Source organism: Liolophura sinensis, chromosome 1 (genome assembly GCF_032854445.1).
Source record: "Liolophura sinensis isolate JHLJ2023 chromosome 1, CUHK_Ljap_v2, whole genome shotgun sequence".
Classification (NCBI taxonomy): domain Eukaryota; kingdom Metazoa; phylum Mollusca; class Polyplacophora; order Chitonida; family Chitonidae; genus Liolophura; species Liolophura sinensis.
In genome coordinates, this window is record NC_088295.1 from 1,219,199 (window position 1) to 1,242,219 (window position 23,021).

The following is a 23,021-nucleotide window of genomic DNA, read 5'->3' on the forward strand; positions in this document are numbered from 1 at the left end:
TAGAAAATCGGCCACAGAGGCCCCACTGTGTCTGTGACACAGTACTCCATCTGCTCCTACCAAGTCCTATTATGTTCCAGGTACATGGTATTTAGTGGCGGTCACGTGTTGCGATTATGTAGAGGGTAATACCTAGGGACTATGGTGTAGTCCTATCCTAACATGATCTGTCTAGACCCATACTTTACAAATAACCAACTGAATGATTTAAAGATGACAAGCGAACACATTCGTGTCAAAGACATTTCCAGAATGCATATTACCTACTCATAATGATGTGCGTAACATGGCTGTAAGCCTACAACTATGACAGCAGTAAATGATATCGCCTTGCACACACTAGCCTCTCTTTACTTTGGGTTGTACAGGCCTACGTATAACCAGAAAAACCCTTAATACAAATCATACGTGTAGGTCATAGTATAAGAAAATATACATTATTAAATAGGTTCTGTTTACCGTCATACTTAGAAATTTTTCATTTATGCGATGGCGGTCAAGTTTATGGTGGGGGTAATCACTGTAAACCACCGACCTCTGGCAAGTAACTAACTTGCCTTCGACCTGCGTGCTGATTTGCACACCATATTATTGAAAACGACCACTGGAACACCGTCGACATCTTATTATCACTTAGCGGGCCAGGTGATTAAAGGTTGGGGGTTGAGATGTTTTCTTCGTCATGGTGGTAGGGGTCAGCTTATCCCCACTGAATCTTACCCTATACCACTGATACACGGCTGGCTCCACAGTCCGAGGATCAGAAGCGCTATGGTACACACCGAGCTGCTTACCAGTGTTTACACGTACGTTTTTATATACAGACAGCTTGACACACTAATGTGCGCGGTGCCACTACTCACATGATAAAATTCCTCACGAACTGGTTTCCAGCCTGATCGTCTTGGTAACCATTCACATATTCACATAACGTATAATTCACAAACGTGTAGTGTTGACACATTTAACCCCAGTAAGGGTGTACTAAGCTGCGAAGTTTACACCAAGTCCGAAAGTTAAGTTCAACAATCTCTGGATACAGGCCAAAATTCTAGTTACGCGTTTTCAAAGGAGTTGTGTTATCCTCGTGAGAACGTTTGTTTCATTCGGATAGAGTTACTATGTAGTTATGTAAAGAGTCATGTGGCCACTATACATGATACGTGAGGAGGTGGTGATTCTGCAGGAAAATAACAAGCGCCCGGGTCCTGTGGACGGCACCATGATAAGTTTAGGTAAACATCGATAAACGTAGGGCGACATTTACCGACTGGCAATAAACACAATCACCGAGCCAGTAACAAATAATTTCCTAAATTTATTTATTTATTTGATTGGTGTTTTACGCCGTACTCAAGAATATTTCGCTTCTACGACGGCGGTCAGTATTATGGTGGGAGGAAACCGGGCAGTGCCCGGGGGAAACCCATGACCATCCGCACGTTACTGGCAGACCTTCCCATGTACGGTCGGAGAGGAAGCCAGCATGAGCTGGACTTGAACTCACAGCAACCGCATTGGTGAGAGGCTCTTGGGTCATTACGCTGTGCTAGCGCGCTAACCGACAAAATTTCCTAAATGGAAAACTGTATAAATATACATTCAAGCTATACTACATTCAAGTTATACAAGTACCTAAGCAAGTATGACTTAATGCAAAATGGCGGCATAGGCTTACAGTAGCCTATACCCCATTTTGGACATAGTATACCCCATCATGGACGCTTGTTTACAACTCCGCATTTGGACGCTCCGTCCGTAAAGTGATGTGAGGCGTTGTTAGCGCGCGACACTCCATCATTTGGACTATACAAGTCGATAAGAAGAATCGAAATGTATACGAAAATTGCTAAAAGATACATACATTTGCACTGCATACATAAGATGTAGAACAGAGTTATAGTACTCCCGTAGAACAAAGCAGACTTTTCCATGTACGTATGTGAAACGTCTAAAATCTGAAATCACGCTGGATGTTATTGACTGCAGGATATGGGTAGGAAGTAGGTTCGTACATACATGTACTGCCTAGTATCACAGCTGATGTGGTGGAGATAACCGACACTGCCATGTGCAGGATAATTAAGATGCAGATAGTGATACAACGGATACGACTATGTATTAGCAAACCCCCCACCCCCACCACCACGAGCTCCCGCCCTCCTGCTCTCCCGCCAGTCAGGCGCACTAAAACTGCCACTTTTACAGTACATGAAAGCTACACCGCCACCACTAAGTTGTACACCGTAACGTAAAAAGTCAGGCTAAGCTATAAACTCGAAATAGAGAAGTGAAGGAGTCTAATTACCTGTAAATATCGTAGAGATGACTTCCAGGTTCACTCGGCAAATTTCGACGAGCTTTCTTGTCACGAGTGACCAGTCATCGTCCTCAAGTACATGTTTCAACTAGGTCAGCGCAGTGACAAGCACACAGTATTTCAAATATGGCAAGCTGAGATTTCACAACAGCTGACAGTGGTTTCAAGTCTGAATATTGCACTCTTTGACTGAATAAGGTGTTAAGATGCATGAGTGTGGGGTAGTGCTGATTCACTAATGGAATGGGCTACAAGCACAGACGGCATCCAATCAAGAAAAGCGTTTTGTGCGAGTGCTTGGAGTAACCCAAATACTTCATGTTTTGCAGGTCAGTATTACATAGACGGACAGAGCAAGCAGAGGTCGACAGACGTCGTCAGTCTCCAGTGACCTGGTACATGAAGAAAACGGATGGTGTCATGTCTGGTGTCTTTGGCATGTCGTTACACTGAGGCAATATTACAACTACGTCGGCATTGCAACCAGCCTACTATTAGCAGACATTGTCGGGTGTTCAAATTGATGTCAAATCTCATCCAAACAAAGAAAATAATAAATAACTGCTTTTATATGCAGTGGCCTAGTGTGTGCTGAATTTCAGAATTTCTGAGATACGATACAGTAAAGCATGCAAGACAACTGTTTCAGAACGAGTAAGCAAGGTAGAGAGTGTAAAGTTTCAGAATCAGTAAGTAAAGAAAGCAAAATTCAGAATCATATTGTATGCATTGCTCAGACGCTTATTCTGCTAATGTAGAACATTTAAATCTATAGACAGCAGAATAGACTTGTACTTGTAGGACTTTCAATGTACACCCCTAACACAGTGCATTGTAAATTTGATTTATTTATTTATTTGATTGGTGTTTTACGCCGTACTCGAGAATATTTCACTTATTCGACGGCGGCCAGCATTATGGTGGTGTAAATTTGACGACAATCTGGTATTACCTGTATTTCTCAGACGCTGATAATGCGAATGTACAATATTTAAATCCATAGGCATGAGCAGAATGTATACTTGTGCCTGCATGATTTTCAATGTTGACCTCTAACGCAGTATTTCGTGAATCTGTGTGTATTTGTTTCTCAGCTTACAACATCAATAATGCCACAAAAAACATTCTGCCAAAACCGTATTAAGATGTGTACAAAAGGGGTTTTTTCACCCTTAATTCTGGTCATTAATATGTCAGTGAAATATTGTGGATAGCGGAGTAAAACATCGATGAAATAAATCAATTAAGATATAGTGATACAAAAATATGAGATTTTGGCATTGTGCTCGACAGACCAACATCACTGGGTGGGTATATAGCGATTTTTATCATTGCATGTTACAGGCGAATATCACTGGGTGGGCATATAGCGATTTTTGTCATTGTGTGGGTATATAGCGATTTTTGACATTGCGTATATCACTGGATGTGTAAATAGCGATGTTTGTCACTGCGTGTTACGGGTGAATATCACTGGGTGGGTATTTAGCGATTTTTGTCATTGCGTGTTACAGGCGAATATCACTCGGCAGGTATATAGCGATTTTTGTCATTGTGTGGATATATAGCGATTTTTGACATTGCGAATATCACTGGATGTGTAAATAGCGATTTTTGTTACTCCGTGTTACATGCGAATATCACTGGGTTGGTGTATAAAGATTTTGTCATTGCACTCGACTACCGAAGGGTATAGTGATTTTGTCATTGCTCTCCACAGGTGAAGATGACCAAGTGGTTATATACACCACCGAAGGTCACCGAGTGGATATATATTGATTTTTGTCCTTACGCTCGACAGGTGAATATCACTGGGTGAGTATATTGGGCTCTTGTAATTACGCTCTACAGACTAACATCACTGGGTAGGTAAGTGGGGCTTTTAGTCATTACACTTTACAGGCAACACCATTGGGTGGGAATGTAGGGCTTTTTGTCATTACCCTCTACAGGCCAATATTACTGGGTGGGAATATAGGGCTTTTTGCTATTGCGCTCTACAGGCCAACATCACTGGGTGGGTATGTATGACTTTTTGTTATTACGCTGTATACACCAACATCACCGGGTGGGTATATACATGTAGTGATGTTTGCCATTAGGCTCTACACACCAACATCACTAGGTGAGTATATATGTCTGTCATTACGTTCGTCATGTTCGTCATTACGCGCTACAGGCCAACATTACTTGGTGGGAATATAGGGTTTTTTTATTATTAGACTTTACAGGCCAACATGACTGGATGGGTATATAGGGCTTTTTGCTATTGCGCTCTACAGACCAACATCACTGGGTGAGTATGTATGACTCTTTGTTATTACACTCTATACACCAACATCACTGGGTGGGAACATAGGGCTTTTTGCTATTGCGCTTTACAGGCCAACATCACCGTGTGGGTAAAAAGGGCTTTTTGTCATTATGCTCTACAGGCCAACATCACTGGGTGGGTATACAGGGCTTTTTACTATTGCGCTCTGCCGGCCAACATCACTAAGTGTGTATACACGGCTGTTTGTTATTACGCTTTACACATATAGTGATTTTTGCCATTACGCTTAAAAGGCCACATCACTGGGTAGGTATATAGGGATTTTTTTGCTCTACAGGTCAACATCACTGGGTGGGTATATACATGTAGTGATTTTTGTCATTACGCTTTATAAACCAACATCACTGGGTGGGTATATAGTGATTTTTGCCATTACGCTCTACAGGCCAACATCACTGCAGGGTGGGTATATACATGTAGTGATATTTGTCATTACGCTCTACAGGCCAACATCATTGGGTGGGTACATAGTGATTTTTGTCATTACGCTCTACAGGCCAACATCGCTGCATGGGTGGGTATATACATGTAGTGATTTTTGTCATTACGCTTTACAGGCCAACATCGCTGCATGGGTGGGTATATACATGTAGTGATTTTTGTCATTACCCTTTACAGGCCAACATCACTGGGTGGGTATATAGGGCTTTTTGTCATTACGCTTTACAGGCCAACATCACTGTGTGGGTAAAAAATATAGTGATTTTTGTCATTAGGCATGACTGGTGAAGACGACTTTTTTGTTGTATAATTTGTGTTTATCTGTGCTTTACTGAAGACATGTTTGCTGGGTGGGTATAGAACATATTTTATTCATTCAGTTGCAAATTCATATCTTTAGATATCAACAACTCCAAGAGCACGCTACACACATTCGGCCTTCGAACACACACACACACACACACACACAAATACAAAACAATCTGTTAAATTTCGCAGAAAGTCTGTTGTCTGAGTGATGTTAGAATGTATTCTGTCGTTACAACTGATTATGTGCTTATGTAACCCCTCCTTAAATTGCAGGTGACACACACGACAGGACCCCAAAGTCGTAAAAGGTTTATTTATTGAACAAAGCCGGCGGGTGAAACAACATCATCCGTCTCGAACACACGTCAAAACACTAGCCCGCTCAAGCTACATGCTAGTGACCCAAAATACGAAAATCGGACTTTCGCGGGTAACATTTCATAACGATTCCGAATACATCCTATCATCACTCTTACAGCAAATATTGAGCGGAAAAGACTTACGCTCATAATCAATAGCCTCTTCTCATTTATGAGAAATATATACCCATGTTCTGTGGTCTGTTCATACGATGACAGATGCATTATTTATGAGAAATATGTACCCATACGTAGCAGATGCTGTTCTGTGGTTTGTTCCTACGATGGCAGATGTATTCGATTATTTATCAGAAATACTCGCCACTGCGTGACTTACAGAATCACTTATCGATGGTTTTGTGTACCCGACTACCTGGATATCACTTCTCTTGAGCTGACAATTTCTGATGGTTTTTCCATCTCACTCACTAAATATCGCTTCTCTTGAGCTGACAATTCTTGATGTCCTTTCCGTCGCACTTACTAAATATCGCTTCTCTCGAGGTGACAATTCCTGATGTCCTTTCCATCACACTTACTAAATATTGCTTCTCTCGAGGTGACAATTCCTGATGTCCTTTCCATCACACTTACTAAATATCGCTTCTCTCGAGGTGACAATTCCTGATGTCCTTTCCATCACACTTACTAAATATCGCTTCTCTTGAGCTGACAATTTCTGATGGTTTTTCCATCACACTTACTTAATATCGCTTCTCTTGAGCTGTCAATTCCTGATGTCCTTTCCATCACACTTCTAAATATCGCTTCTCTCGAAGTGACAATTCCTGACGTCCTTTCCATCACACTTACTAAATATCATTTCTCTTGAGCTGACAATTCCTGATGTCCTTTCCATCGCACTTACTAAATATTGCTTCTCTCGAGGTGACAATTCCTGATGTCCTTTCCATCACACTTACTAGATATTACTTCTTTTGAGCTGACAATTCCTGATGTCCTTTCCATCACACTTACTAAATATCGCTTCTCTTGAGCTGACAATTTCTGATGGTTTTTCCATCACACTCACTAAATATCGCTTCTCTCGAGGTGACAATTCCTGATGTCCTTTCCATCGCACTTACTTAATATCGCTTCTCTCGAGGTGACAATTCCTAATGTCCTTTCCATCACACTTACTAAATATCATTTCTCTTGAGCTGAAAATTTCTGATGTCCTTTCCATCGCACTTACTAAATATTGCTTCTCTCGAGGTGACAATTCCTGATGTCCTTTCCATCACACTTACTAAATATCGCTTCTCTCGAGGTGACAATTCCTGATGTCCTTTCCATCACACTTACTAAATATTGCTTCTCTCGAGGTAACAATTCCTGACGTCCTTTCCATCGCACTTACTAAATATCGCTTCTCTCGAAGTGACAATTCCTGACGTCCTTTCCATCACACTTACTAAATATCATTTCTCTTGAGCTGACAATTCCTGATGTCCTTTCCATCGCACTTACTAAATATCGCTTCTCTCGAGGTGACAATTCCTGATGTCCTTTCCATCACACTTACTAAATATTGCTTCTCTCGAGGTAACAATTCCTGATGTCCTTCCCATCGCACTTACTAAATATCGCTTCTCTTGAGCTGACAATTCCTGATGTCCTTTCCATCGCACTTACTAAATATCGCTTCTCTCGAGGTGACAATTCCTGATGTCCTTTCCATCACACTTACTAAATATCGCTTCTCTCGAGGTGACAATTCCTGATGTCCTTTCCATCGCACTCGCTAAATATCGCTTCAGTGAAACTGACAATCCCTGATATCCCTTCCATCGCACTAACTGAATATCAGTTCTCTCGTGCAGACAATTCCTGATGTCCCATCCTTCAGCATGCACTATCTTTGTAATGTACACTGGTAAAAAAGACTATCGATGAGTGATCAATGATACTGCGTGCTGCCCATCACTCTCCTTCACTATATGTAAGGGTTATCGCCTGAGCTTGAGGTTTTTGGTAGCAGTTATGCACCCCATGTAACTAAGTTCAATCACCTCAAGCGAATGGCTATAATCCACTTATATAATGACGCTACTGGTCGCCTGCTAGTACTTTTTTCACGTCTGTTGTCCAGTTTCGAGATACATGCAGTTGTTAGGACGTTCACTAGCATCAGAAATAATCTCGATTTCTTCAATAGAAGCGTTATTTAGTACAAGGCCGTTTGTCTTCTTCAGAACTGTACCCCAATGATACATGTAACGCGGCACCAAGATGAAAATATTTATGCAATATACTTGAACTAGAAATCTGCAAGAAAAACATGGATTCCGAACTTATCAGTTTAAGGATGAAATTATCATTACGAACAACCACATGTGACACATGACTATCCTACATGGTAATTTATACAGATCAGAAATAGACAAAGACTTGCAGCTTGTCCACGCCATTTATTTGTCCACAGTACATAATTAGGTTAATCTTAAATACTCATGGATTTATAAATAGTGCGTATATTTGCTGTTTTGTAATTTTGAGCTATTCATAGCGTATGTTAGAAAACAAATTTTTATACAGTGACATTAGGAGTTAAACGCTAAAATACATTTATTCTACGTTCAGGCTGCGGGGTAATATGCAATTTCCATTCAACGATTGAATGAATGCTTAAGTTTTTACTTCAGGGCTTCTTAACATTTTTTGTTTTATTCATATAACGTCGAGTAGCCATTGGGTATGTGTACATATATTGTGTCTTCTTGTGGCAGGGATCGGCCCCGATAGCCCCGATAGCGTCCGCTTTGGGAGCGGTAGATCCGGGGTCAATCCTGGGTCGATTGACCCAGGATTATGACATCATAATACAAGTTCAGTCAAATTTAACATTTCTTACGTCACACAACAAGACACGACGCCATACAAGTCGTCATATTCGACGTCACGCTGTATGCATAAGTCTGTGAAGGCTTGCAGCTAAAAATATCCCTAAAACTTGTTCAAATACATAAAATCACAATATTGCCAAAAAATATAAATAATTAATAAAATATTCTACAGCGAAGATTACATATCATAAATATTTTTCTCGTAAAAGGTAGAAATGATAACTCGCTGGAGCTTCGCGTCTCGTGGGTTATCATTTTCACCTCTTACTCTAAAAATGTTTATGATATTCAACAGTCACTGAGCAATACCCTCTATATTCATACTGACGATAGGAAAGCCTAGGCCTATATAGGTGAAATAATGAGAAAGAGAAAGGGAAAAAGCAGAAAATAAACCAAAAAGAAATAATAAATGCTCCTCAGTTGAGCTACATGTAGGACTGAGCACCAAAAGGACGCTGTTTTAAAAATCTGGGATAATTGCACCGGTAGGATCATCAGCCAGCTCAAAGAGAGCATTAAAACCTCACATCTTATAATTAAGAAGAAATGGACATTAGATTTTGAAAACTTATCTTGTTGTAAAACACTCTAGTTAAAATATAACGAGTGAAAATTGATGTTAAAATGGCATATAATATAGCTGTAGATTACATTTAGATATACTGTATTAAACAAAATAACTGTGTTCATCTCACCTTAAGTTGAAGTTTTCGCAGCTGTCTCGCAGATTCAACTGTGTTGAAGTCAGATTATACGATTACATGCATACACCTGCGCAGTGAGTGGGCGCGGTCGATGGCAGTGAAATAGCAGTCGGGGATTGGTCACGTCTGAAAGTTTCTCCGTGCAGACATGTTTTGCAAAGCCGGGATGACCGACAATAGAGGACACTGCTTACTCAGACTAGTTATGAGTCAAATAGGCCAAATACCTAATCATATGTTTACCAGACCCGTATGGGTGCATTACTCTGGTGTAAAATAGAGAGCAGTAAACGAATAGCAAAGCTAAGAATGTGGTGCATAAATAGACCTTTGTCTGTAATAAGCTATACAGACTAAATAGCTATACGATGTAGGTTATCGTCCTTATCATCGTTATTATCAGGACCGTCAACCGATGTCAAGTCATGCATCTGTATCCCGTACTTTTGTAATGCATAGGTTACTTTCCTATTTCCAGGATTTATCTCACTTAATGGCAGGTATGTGTCCTTTATTTCAGTATTAAAGCATTTGGGCAAAGGAATATAATACCGTTAACATTGTCAGTTTCTCAATGCGCAGAAGCAAATTGCAATGATTTAAAAGTAGTTAATCTTACAAGAAATAAGACAGGTTTACAGGAAAACCACAAGCCTTTGGCACCGTATATTGGGGAACATCCACAAGGTAATGGATATCATATGGTCGAGGCAACCACATTCATGGAAGCACAGTCCATGTCAACATTTTCTAAATGTTTAAATGAAACAACATGTATGCCAAATGCTGCATCTGCAATGTACGAGTGTCAACAGCTTAAACTGTTAGGCCGTCCATATAATGAGTTTTTGCACATTATAACATGACTGTTAATAATTTATAATGCGGAAGTCTTGATTGACCACCACCACTGTCAAAATGTTGTATTTAACATTTCTAAAGTTAATAAGATAACAACATATACAACATTCATATAAGCGTCAAGTCCGACATTCATATACCATTCGTAGTCCGTAAAAGGCGTTCCAAGTCGATAATCGCAAGATTCATTTGCAAAACAACGTTTAGCACTAACTCCAAGAAATTATACAAATAAAAAATAAAGCCGGTAACACACAAGAGGGAAGCGGTCATCAGTTTTCAATGATGCCGGGCAGACAATGAATATTCCAGACATGAATTCCATATCAAAGTTCAAATTCGTAGTCGTAGTCAGGCTTACAAGAGAGAGCACCATCGACAACTTACTGCCACCGAATAAAAGATAGCAAACGAGGCAGCTGCATGGACTTAGGGCAAAGGTGGCGGCTACATGGGCTTAGAGCAAAACTGGTAGTTACGTGGACTTAGGGCAAACGAGGCAACTACATGGACTTAAGGCAAAGGGAGCAGCTACGTGGACAGTGCAAACGAGGCAACTACATGGGCTTAGGGGAAAGGCGGCAGCTACATAAACTTAAAGGCGGCAGCTGCATGAACTTAGGGCAAACTTGGCAGCTACATGGACTTAGGGCAAAGGCGGCAGCTACATGGACTTCGGGGAACGAGGCAGCTACGTGGGCTTAGGGCAAAGGCGGCAGCTACATAGACAGCGCAAAGGGGGCAGCTGCATGGACTTAGGACAAAGGCGGCAGCTACATGGACTTAGGGCAAAGGCTGCAGCTACATGGACTTAGGGCAAAGGTGGTATCTACATGGACTTAGTGCAAACGAGGCATTTACATGGACTTAGGAGGAAGGAGGCAGCTACATAAACTTAGCGCAAAGGCGGCAGCTACATAAACTTAGAACAAAAGCCGCAGCTACATGGACTTAGGAAAAAGGAGCCAGCTACATGGACTTCGGGGGGAAGTGGCAGCCACGTGGAGTTAAGGCAAAGGCGGCAGCTATATAAACAGAACAAAGGCGGCAGTTACATGGACTTAGGAGAAAGGAGGTAGCTAGACTTAGGGCAAATGAGGCATTTACACGGATTTGGGGCAAAGGCAGCAGCTACATGGAATCTTGACAATACCCCATCGGTAATGAGCAGACGTGCTCATCCGACCTTAACCACTCGGCCATCTGCCGCTCCCTACAAATCTTACCCAGATGGGCACGATGGGGCAACCGTATCGAAACTGCCTTGCGTAAGGGCGTGACTTTTGTGTGTGGGATCTTATTTCACAATCACAGTGTTTACCCTAAAACCAAAGCAGTTTTTTTACACGAGAGCCAGCTTATAAAAAAAATATAAAAAAGACCCTGTCAAATTTATTTTTTATGTAGCATCTACATGTAAGTTCGGCTTTTTATATATACATAAGTTATCCTACAGCTTTTTTTATGTTGTACTCGGAAATCCTGTACACAATGAAACCGAGATTCTAACCGCAGGGAAAATTACAGATATTTCACAATGTTTTCGTCCATACATGACCATACATGACAGTGACAACGAACAATTAAAAAACAACATATTATAAATATACTGTAATAAATCTTCTGTACCATTAACATTCTATATAATATTAACCTTGGATCGGTGAGTTTTTTGTCTCTGTTATATGCTTGTGGAGTTTGTTTGTTGCAGCATCTGATGTGTCAGGGAATTCTGTGGCTACAACCAGTAGCCGTGACGATTGGACACAATAACACTCATACATTCATACATGACCTATATTACATTCGATTTAGGAGATGCCAGTGGCCTGTTAAATGCTGAATATTTTTCAGATATATTGTTGTCCTTTAGAAAGGTTTACTTACTCAGCTAACATGCTTACCTGAGTAGGAGATGTTAACCAAAGCTGTTTTCCCTGTCTGTTTATGTGCATCAGATGCTCAGTAAGTGACACGCACAAGTTTACAGCCGTCGTGCCTCTGGATATATGTGAACAGTGGCGTAAAGTGTGAACATTTATAGCCTAGACACTTCTGTGGACTACGTCACTTAACCTTTGTGTGCCGTATACGAAGACGTCTCATCTTGAAATGCTGTTGAAAACATCCGGCATGGTTTGAACGCAAACCTAGGCCTACGCATATACATGTAAACCTGAGGTGACACGTATCTCTGACATGTACTTATACACAAGTCAACACATTTCTCCGCTGATATACATGACAAAGAAACGAATTTGGGTAGATTTCCGTGCATATTAAGTATTTTAAACTTAAATTAACAAGATAATTCAGTTTATCCTGTTTGAAGTATCAGGGGTAAACCGGAGTGGAGCACAAGGGATAAATCGGAATGAAGTAGGCTATCAGGGGTAAACCGGGGTGGAGCACAAGGGGTAAATCGGAATGAAGTATCAGGGGTAAACCGGAGTGGAGCACAAGGGGTAAACCGGAATGAAGTATCAGGGGTAAACCGGGGTGGAGTACCAGGGGTAAACCGGAGTGGAACACAAGGGGTAAACCGGAATGAAGTATCAGGGGTAAACCGGAGTGGAGCACAAGGGGTAAACCGGAATGAAGTATCAGGGGTAAACCGGGGTGGAGCACAAGGGGTAAACCGGAATGAAGTATCAGGGGTAAACCGGTGTGGAGCACAAGGGGTAAATCGGAATGAAGTATCAGGGGTAAACCGGGGTGGAGCACAAGGGGTAAATCGGAATGAAGTATCAGGGGTAAACCGGGGTGGAGCACAAGGGGTAAATCGGAATGAAGTATCAGGGGTAAACCGGGGTGGAGCACAAGGGGTAAATCGGAATGAAGTATCAGGGGTAAACCGGAGTGGAGCACAAGGGGTAAATCGGAATGAAGTATCAGGGGTAAACCGGAGTGGAGCACAAGGGGTAAACCGGGGTGGAGCACAAGGGGTAAACTGGAATGAAGTATCAGGGGTAAACCGGAATGAAGTATCAGGGGTAAACCGGAGTGGAGCACAAGGGGTAAATCGGAATGAAGTATCAGGGGTAAATCGGAATGAAGTATCAGGGGTAAACCGGAGTGGAGCACAAGGGGTAAATCGGAATGAAGTATCAGGGGTAAACCGGAGTGGAGCACAAGGGGTAAACCGGAATGAAGTATCAGGGGTAAACCGGAGTGGAGCACAAGGGGTAAATCGGAATGAAGTATCAGGGGTAAACCGGGGTGGAGCACAAGGGGTAAATCGGAATGAAGTATCAGGGGTAAACCGGAGTGGAGCACAAGGGGTAAACCGGAATGAAGTATCAGGGGTAAACCGGGGTGGAGCACAAGGGGTAAATCGGAATGAAGTATCAGGGGTAAACCGGAGTGGAGTACCAGGGGTAAACCGGAGTGGAGCACAAGGGGTAAATCGGAATGAAGTATCAGGGGTAAACCGGAGTGGAGCACAAGGGGTAAACCGGAATGAAGTATCAGGGGTAAACCGGAGTGGAGCACAAGGGGTAAATCGGAATGAAGTATCAGGGGTAAACCGGAGTGGAGCACAAGGGGTAAACCGGAATGAAGTATCAGGGGTAAACCGGAGTGGAGCACAAGGGGTAAACTGGAATGAAGTATCAGGGGTAAACCGGAGTGGAGTACCAGGGGTAAACCGGGGTGGAGCACAAGGGGTAAATCGGAATGAAGTATCAGGGGTAAACCGGAGTGGAGCACAAGGGGTAAACCGGAATGAAGTATCAGGGGTAAACCGGAGTGGAGCACAAGGGGTTAACCGGAGTGGAGTACCAGTGGTAAACCGCCGACCTTTTGCAAGTTACTGACAAACTTGCCCGCGGGTGGCGTACAAATATGGATACCACATTAGTGGAAGGCACGTGGTCTCCAACGAGGGTTGGCAATTATAGCCAAGTAGGCCTATATGTATGTAAAAACGAAATCCGGGTCCGCCGTGGCCCAGGTGGTTGGCGCGCCGTCATAGTTGCTGTGAGTTCAAGTCCAGCTCATGCTGGCTTCCACTCCGGCCGTATGTCAGAAAGTCTAGCAGCAACTTGCGGATGGTTGGGTGTTTCACACGGGCTATGCCGGGTTTCCTCCTATCATAATAGTGACCATCGCCGTATATGTGAACTATGCTTGAGTACGGCGTAAATCAAATAAATAACTGAAACAGAATTGGGTTGTACAGTTACACCTTTTTCACAACCCTGCTGTTCTAGTTAGTATAAGATTACAACTCTCCACGGCTCGCCTTCCCTGTCTGAAAGGCACAGAATAAAACACATTAGTCATTTAACTGATCTGACTGAATGAGGACACGTATTGGAATTGCCTACCAAATTGATTATGTCACGAAGATTATCGCGCCTTTTTGGAATCCCTGGAAGTAGCCCATTCCAGCTTTCCCAATATAACCCACAGACGTCAGGGGATTTTGTAATATACTCATTGAACGCAATTAAACGCAGCGCTGAATCCTTTCCAATTACCAGGAGGTATATAGATGGGCTTTTAGCACTAAATAACTAGTAATGTGAATAATTGTTAAGATGTCAAGACATCACCACACAAATGTACAAGGTTTCATCGTTTACATTTGTGTGGTCGTTTCTTCATTATTATCACTGAAGCCACGTACCCACATACCCACGTACCCACGTACCAGCGTACCCACGTAACAGCGTACCCACGTACCCACGTACCAGCGGACCCACGTACCCACGTACCAGCGTACCCACGTATCCGCGTACCCAAGTACCCGCGTACCCACGAAACCACGTACCCACGTATCCACTTACCCACTTACCCGCGTAACACGTACCCACATACTTTGTGTGCAGCTAGTCGCAGGCATGTTAACCCTTACCTGAAGCATGGTAGTCATACTCCATCCCACATCTAGCAGTTGGACACAGACCCCCATTACAACTTCCGTTTTTCGGTAGGGACGATTGTAGTTCTGTGAATTTTAGGGTATAAAGTCTTTTTTTGCTCCCAGGCGTCCATTTTTGGTGCACAGGTGCATGCTTGGTATTAAAATGCTGGAAACTGTCTAAACTTTGAGGAGGTATGAGCTTTATTGATGAAAGTTTGAAATTCTGGTCGAGAGGACACAAGGTGTGAGGTAGTGATGAGGCTGCGAGTGACGTCCCCTTGGCGTTGCTAGGCACGCCTGCCAGCTGCCGGCATGGAAAGGTCCAGATTTTGACGGTCAACCTATGTCAAGATTTTTATGACTTCTTTCTCACGGGCTGGGCCAGGTATGCACCAAAGCTTATTGGCCACGGAATGTTTGGGACTGAGCTACAACGCTAGACGTTAACATTGTCGCTTATGGAAAATTAATGGGGGTCCGAGGCCAGTTATTAACTCCTGGACAGTGGGTTTGGTTAGAGCCTCTCTCGCGGTTTGTTTTGATCATGTGACAAAATGGCAGCCCCTCTATACCATTCCGAGACAGATTTGTCAAGGTGTTTTATATTTCGTTGCGCTTGTTGGTCATCAGTAGTAACAGGGATAAATATTTGCTTATTTGTTGAGGATTGTAACCTTGTTTTGATTAAATTGAACTCAATTTCTATACTAAGTTGTGAGCATGTTGATCCCATGTGGCCAAGCTGTCCGAGATAAGGATAGGTTGAATCCTTCATGCTGTTATTCCGATAGTTGAATGTACACTTTATTTTGCATTCACAGCAATTATTGTCTTGGTCTATACTAGTGCCATATGTTTTGACCATACTTCCATATGGGCCCAGCTGTTCACACGTACCCACACAAGACATGAGCATAATGTATATGGGCCCAGCTATTCACACGTACCCACACAAGACATGAGCATAATGTATATGGGCCCAGCTGTTCACACGTACCCACACAAGACATGAACATAATGTATATGGGCCCAGTTGTTCACACGTACCCACACAAGACATGAGCATAATGTATATGGGCCCAGTTGTTCACACGTACCCACACAAGACATGAGCATAATGTATATGGGCCCAGTTGTTCACACATACCCACACAAGACATGAGCATAATGTATATGGGCCCAGTTGTTCACACGTACCCACACAAGACATGGACATAACGTATTCTCTTTCACCAGTTGCATATTCACTGTAAATTGATTTTTCACTTAGATTGGGACATCATAAAGATATTCTTACACCTGTAAATGCAAGTGTTTATTTGTTTTGAGGGTTTAAGTCCCCATTATAGTTTTATACAATAGCCTGTTTATGATACACATGTTGGTTAGTTATAATGTATGTGCTAACTATCCTTACTTGTATGTAATTTATATATACATGCTATTTGCATGGCTGGATGAGGCCCTACTGACATATGCCAACTTACATTGTCTATGCAGGGACAACTTGTACTGTGCAACCACTTTACGCTTGTTATCTTGGTGTATATATATATATAGCATATATGATTTGCACCAAGGCCAATGTTGCTTATGCTAATTGCTCATATCGCTCTTGTTCCGGGAGACGCGGGCCCGTTGTTATGTGACTTTGCAGTTCTCTTGTATTTAGGCTCTTTGCAATTTGCTGTTGTCACTATTATTTAACAATACTAAGCATATGTCAGTCAGTTGTCAACTCCAATCTTCCTTTGGCTGTTTATACCTTATCAGTGAGTATTGGATAACTGTGTGCATCGTTTCACAGTTCTTATATCACTTATTACTAATTTGATGCATTTTATGTGTAGTTAATGTTTTATCGCGAAATTTTACACGCGTTTAAAACAGCGCTTCCTCTCCTGAGCCAGCTTACCAGTAATCGCTTGTAGTCACACCAGCCTTTTGTATACGCCACTGTATTTTGTGTCTAGGTAAGTTTAGCCCCGGAGGCCCCAGAATGTTAGCATACTGTAGTGTATTTTGTGTTTAGGTAATCGGATATCTCCAGTACGCAGGTTTACCCAAAAAGAATAGAGCCCAAACGGAATAGGTCCATACTTAAACTGACGTGTGGACATTGAGCACACTATTTGTCTCTCCCCTTCTTTCTTTCTTTTTTTTTTCGTATTGTACTCTGTCAATAAACCAGTTTTTAACTGCAAGGTATTTTCAGCGAGTTGGTTTTGTTTCTTCAAGCTGACCTATTCGGAATTTGTCTCCGCACAAACTTGCCCAGATTTCCGTGAGACAGTCCGGTTATAATATCTCGCCGTACACCCAGGTCTTACACGTATGTGACATTCCCTCCGCACACTTTGACATAAAGTTCTATGCACTTGACATAAGCTATGTGCACAGTGAGACGATGCATGATCTGTGACACACGCTATACATAATGTGACATACCCTCTGCGCAAATTGACATAAGTTCTATGCACTGTGACATGCGTTCTGCGCACTGTGACAAAGATCTATTCACTGTGACATACGCTCTCTATGTATTGTGAAATGTGCCATTTGAACTGTTGCATACGTTCTCCGCACTGGGGCACACACTCTGTGCAAATTAACATACGTTTTGACGCTCTGTACACCGTGACATACGCTTTGTGCACTGTAACATACGCTCTGCGCTCCGTGACATACGCTCAATGCACTGTGACATACTCTCTGTGCTCCGTGACATACGTTCTGTGCACTGTGACATGCGCTTTCTGCACCGTGATATACGCTCTGATCACCGTGACATACGCTCTGTACACTGTGACATACGCTCTCTATGTATTGTGACATGTGCCATTTGAACTGTGGCATACGTTCCGCGGAGTGGAATACGCTCTGTGCACTGTGACATAAGCTCTGTGCACCGTGCCATACGCTTTGTGTACAGTGACATACGCCCTGTGCTCTCCCTTTCTGTGTACTGTGACATACGCTGTGAAATATGTTCTGTGCACTGTGGTATACGCTCTGTGCACTCTGACATACGCTCTGATCACCGTGACATACGTTTTGTGCTCTGTGACATACGCTCTGTGCACTGAGACATAGGCTCTGTGCACTGTGGTAACGTGTCGCAACGTTTCATTGTTAGTGCAATGCTCGTGTGAAACACACAGCTCACCACAAACTCAATCACGCTGTACATTGACAATACTTCCTATAAATCCCCCTATTTATGCGTTGTTGTCACAAGCATGTAATCCTCACTTATACCTCTCTGCTGAGCGGAACGCCTGACAGATACGTAGACGGTTCCACCATATACTCGTAGCACAACTGGGTCTTGGAGGCAACCTTACATACCCAGTTCGTATAGTGTGAATTGCAAAGCAGGTATTGATTACAGATATTCACAGGACTAAAGGAGACAACACATTAATGTAGCATCAACACCCCAAAAAATAGTCTTTTCATTTCAACAAGTCTGTTGTCTGAATTGTGCCAGAATGTATTTGATCACTGTGTCATATTCAATATAACATCATGTTAGCCTAATACAATTTTTACGTTTTAATTAACATAGTGCTTTATTTAACATAATAATCTGTTGCAATAACAGGCTATCGGTTAAATTTAATAGATTATTACTTTTTGAAAGAATTACATCTCTTGTTGATAGCAGAGCAACGTTTTTTATTTTTGATTTTTTAATATCACATAAGACTGCACATACAGCTATCCCGATTTGCTGCTGATGCGAAGTTATTCGTAAACGTTGGCCAGGGAAGTGACTGTCAAATTGGTCTTCAAATCAACGACGGAGACATTTTGCCATGGGTAGAAGACGACGTCTCGAGAAGGTTCACTCATGATGAAGCCGTTGTCAGAAAACCGCCCCTCTATCACTCCTGTATCCAGCCAAACAAACATGGCGACTGTGGTGGAGGAGAGTTGGAGTGTGAACGTCCCGTCCTGATTGAGGTGCGGATCTCCTATCTGTAATCAACCGATAAAACTGTCTTCGTTTAGTAGATGAAAACATAAGGCAAGGTTCTCTGTCGCTCAGTTAGACGCTTAACTGCAGAATCTCTGCCACCTGAAGTCATATTGTATATCATGAACAGTAGGCTAGCTGTAGGCGTACGTCCAGATCGAGGTTCGTCCGCAGCGTGATGAGCGTGGAGCTCTGCACTAAGATTAGCACTTTGGTGGCATTGACTCTCCCTGCCACAAGAAGACACGTCTATTGACTGAAAATTGTTAAACACGACGTCAAAACCCGATGCATAAATACATAAGCATAATAAATATATAAGTATAGTATGTATAGCATAATAAATACATAACGTAAGAAGCAGGCCTACATAAACAGAGAGAAGTATATGCTACTGCCTTATAACGTGATAGTTCATGTTTCATTGCAGTCGGAGCGGCAACTGGAGCGATGTTTCTAAAATCTGAAGAATTACGGGAAAGTACTGATGTTGTTGTAGTTCAGTCTAGTGCATGGACTTCAAATTAACCTGTTAATTTGAATAGAATTTGAATTACCTTGTGATTATAATATAATATTCTGTCATATTCAACGTGATATTTTGTGTTACCTTTATGAACCTTTATGTTGAATAAATGGAATGTGTGAGTTTATATTTAACAGATCAATCTGCTGCAATAGCAGAATACATTCTAGCATCACTAGGACAACAGACTTTCTCCTAAATTCCGCAGAGTAGTTTTTGGAGAGTACATTAATATATTTCTGATAAATTTATTTGATTGATGTTTTACGACGTACTTATATGATAACGAACAGCATTATGGTGGGAGTAAATCTCTTGTCCCTCGACCATTCGCCGGATGCTGGCAGATTTTCCAAGTACGGCCGGAGAAAAAGCCAGCATGAGCTGGACATTAACCCACAGCGACTGAAGTGGTGAGAGGCTCCTGGGTCACGCTAACCACAGAGGGGCCTATTTCTGACAAACCATACAAACATATGTGTGATGCTCCGTTTCCTAATTACTACTATATCGGTAATACCGGAGGCTATTAGAATATAGAGGGCCTCCGTGGCTCAGTTGGTTAGCCCGCTAGCACAGCGTAATGACCCAGGAGCCTCTCACCAATGTGGTCGCTGTGAGTTCAAGTCCAGCTCATGCTGGCTTCCTCTCCGGCCGTAGGTGGGAAGGTCTGCCAGCAACTTGCGAATGTTCGTGGGTTTTCCCCGGGCTCTGCCCGGTTTCCTCCCAACTTAATGCTGGCTGCCGTCGTCAATAATTCTTCAGTACGGCATAAAACACCAATCAAATAAATAAATATTAGGATATAGAGGTGAAAACAATGTACGGACCTAGTACCGTGTTCCACTTACCTTTATAGAAGCCCGATGTAGTCCCTTCGTGTCCTTTGGATACGTCAGTAGTAACCAGTTGCCAGTGGTGAAATTTTCATTGAGTCCAAATTCCAAGAAACAATAGGCTTTGGACGGACAATTTGTATTCGCCAATATAGTAGATAAGGGTCTGTTGTATATTGAGGATGCTCTCTGGCTGGGCTGTAGGGTAGTGAAACGTACAGGATAATTATTACTGCATTGGAAGCTTACTCGTTAAAGCGGGATATGAACCCTGTATTGGACAGTGAAACAGATTGCCTGTGAGAAGGGGACGGGGCCTCCGTGGCTCAGTCGGTTAGAACGCTAGCGCAGCGTAATGACCCAGAAGCCTCTCACCAATGCGGTCGCTGTGAGTTTAAGTCCAGCTCATGCTGGCTTCCTCTCCGGCCGTAAGTGGGAAGGTCTGCCAGCAACCTGCGGATGGTCGTGGGTTTCCCCAGGGCTGTGCCCGGTTTCCACCCACCATAATGCTGGCCGCCGTCGTATAAGTGAAATATTCTTGAGTACGGCGTAAAACACCAATCAAAAAAAAAAAAATAAAGGAAGGCGACGTCAACCCTGCACTGGATGGTAAAACTGGTTACCCTTGAGAAGGGGACGTCAACCCTGTACTGGACAGTAAAACTACTTACCCTTGAGGAGAGGACGTCAACCCTGTACTGGACGTTAAAACTGGCTACCCGTGAGAAGGAGAAGTCAACCCTGTACTTTACAGTAAAGCTACTTACCCGTGAGATGGTGACGTCAACCCTGCACTGGATAGTAAAACTGGTTACCCTTGAGAAGGGGATGTCAACCCTGTACTGGACAGTAAAGCTACTTACCCGTGAGAAGGGGACGTCAACCCTGCACTGGATGGTAAAACTGGTTACCCTTGAGAAGGGGACGTCAACCCTGTACTGGACAGTAAAGCTACTTACCCGTGAGGAGAGGACGTCAACCCTGCACTGGATAGTAAAACTGGTTACCCTTGAGAAGGGGATGTCAACCCTGTACTGGGCAGTAAAACTCGTTACCCTTGAGAAGGGGACGTCAACCCTGTACTGGACAGTAAAACTGCTTACCCGTGTTAAAGGGGCGTGTACTGGACGTTAAAACTGGTTACCTTTGAGAAGGGGACGTCAACCCTGCACTGGACAGTAAAACTACTTACCCGTGAGAAGGGGACGTCAACCCTGTACTGGACGTTAAAACTGGCTACCCGTGAGAAGGAGAAGTCAACCCTGTACTTTACAGTAAAGCTACTTACCCGTGAGATGGTGACGTCAACCCTGCACTGGATAGTAAAACTGGTTACCCTTGAGAAGGGGATGTCAACCCTGTACTGGACAGTAAAGCTACTTACCCGTGAGAAGGGGACGTCAACCCTGCACTGGATGGTAAAACTGGTTACCCTTGAGAAGGGGACGTCAACCCTGTACTGGACAGTAAAGCTACTTACCCGTGAGGAGAGGACGTCAACCCTGCACTGGATAGTAAAACTGGTTACCCTTGAGAAGGGGATGTCAACCCTGTACTGGGCAGTAAAACTCGTTACCCTTGAGAAGGGGACGTCAACCCTGTACTGGACAGTAAAACTGCTTACCCGTGTTAAAGGGGCGTGTACTGGACGTTAAAACTGGTTACCTTTGAGAAGGGGACGTCAACCCTGCACTGGATAGTAAAACTGGTTACCTGTGGGAAGGGGACGTGAACCTTGTACAGTAAAACTGCTTACCCGTAAGAAAGGGACATCAACCCTGTACTGGACAGTAAAACTGCTCCAGGATCGAACTCTAATATTGAGTACATTTGTACTGGAATCGTTAGCCTTTCTGGGTACCGACGGAAAGTCCTGGATGTAGTAAACCTTCAACTCTGATTGGTCGATGTACGGGGATATCAGGGTGTCACTAAAGAAGCGCACAGCGTAGTAATGAAGCATCTTCCATTTGCCTCCATACTCTGTAAGTTCAAAGAATGGAAATGGTGACCATTTTTAAATGTGAGATTCAAGGCTTCCACAAATTTCATCGGCATATAAATCAAAACTATTACTGCAATAAGCCAACTTTTGGAAAGTTGACGTACGACATACATGGTAGAATGTATGTACAATGTCATATGGAACAATCCTCTCTCGCCCTCGATCCCTCACCATAAGAAATGTATTTCTAAGAGCTTCAGCTGCTTTTATTTGAATATAAGTGAGATCTACCTATAGAGGCCCAAGTAGGGGCTTGCCATATATCCTCAAGCTGCCAGAACAGAGCACCCATGGTGAACCCCTCGCCATTTACAGCCTCGTTTTGGCGCCGTCGTAGAAGCTCGGAGTATGTCTTCAGCGCAATCGCCTGGTTAATCTGAGAACGGAGAACCAAAATATACCAAAAGTCCCATACAGGATGTGTTTGAAGCATGTGTAAACCATAAATAAATAAATATCGTTATCATCTCAATACTGAAACTTTTCAACCTAATCAAGAGACGACAGTGAGTTGGCTGATTGGTTTGAGCGTCAGTTTTCGGAGAGGCAGACCAAGGTTGAAGTCCGAGTCCAGTTTTACCTAAGATTTCAAGCTTGGTATGCGTCTAGACGATGATAGAATCTAAT

The 23,021-nt window shown here is 42.8% G+C and overlaps 2 protein-coding genes across 2 annotated transcripts in view; both read right to left on the reverse strand.

Moving 5' to 3' along the window:
• The window catches only part of LOC135461452 (uncharacterized), a 276,606-nt gene extending 264,432 nt beyond the window's left edge, over positions 1-12,174 (reverse strand). The window contains exon 1 of the mRNA XM_064738560.1: positions 12,086-12,174. The gene's annotated coding sequence lies outside the window, so the exon portion shown is untranslated. The remainder of the gene's footprint in view (positions 1-12,085) is intronic.
• A 6,363-nt stretch (positions 12,175-18,537) lies between these two features.
• LOC135461467 (beta-mannosidase-like) overlaps positions 18,538-23,021 on the reverse strand; it is a 25,196-nt gene continuing 20,712 nt past the window's right edge. Inside the window, exons 15-18 of the mRNA XM_064738580.1 lie at positions 22,626-22,770; positions 22,146-22,372; positions 20,405-20,587; positions 18,538-19,029 (exon numbers count right to left, since the gene is read on the reverse strand). Coding sequence (XP_064594650.1) covers positions 18,796-19,029; positions 20,405-20,587; positions 22,146-22,372; positions 22,626-22,770 — 789 coding nt within the window. The 3' untranslated portion in view covers positions 18,538-18,795. The remainder of the gene's footprint in view (positions 19,030-20,404; positions 20,588-22,145; positions 22,373-22,625; positions 22,771-23,021) is intronic.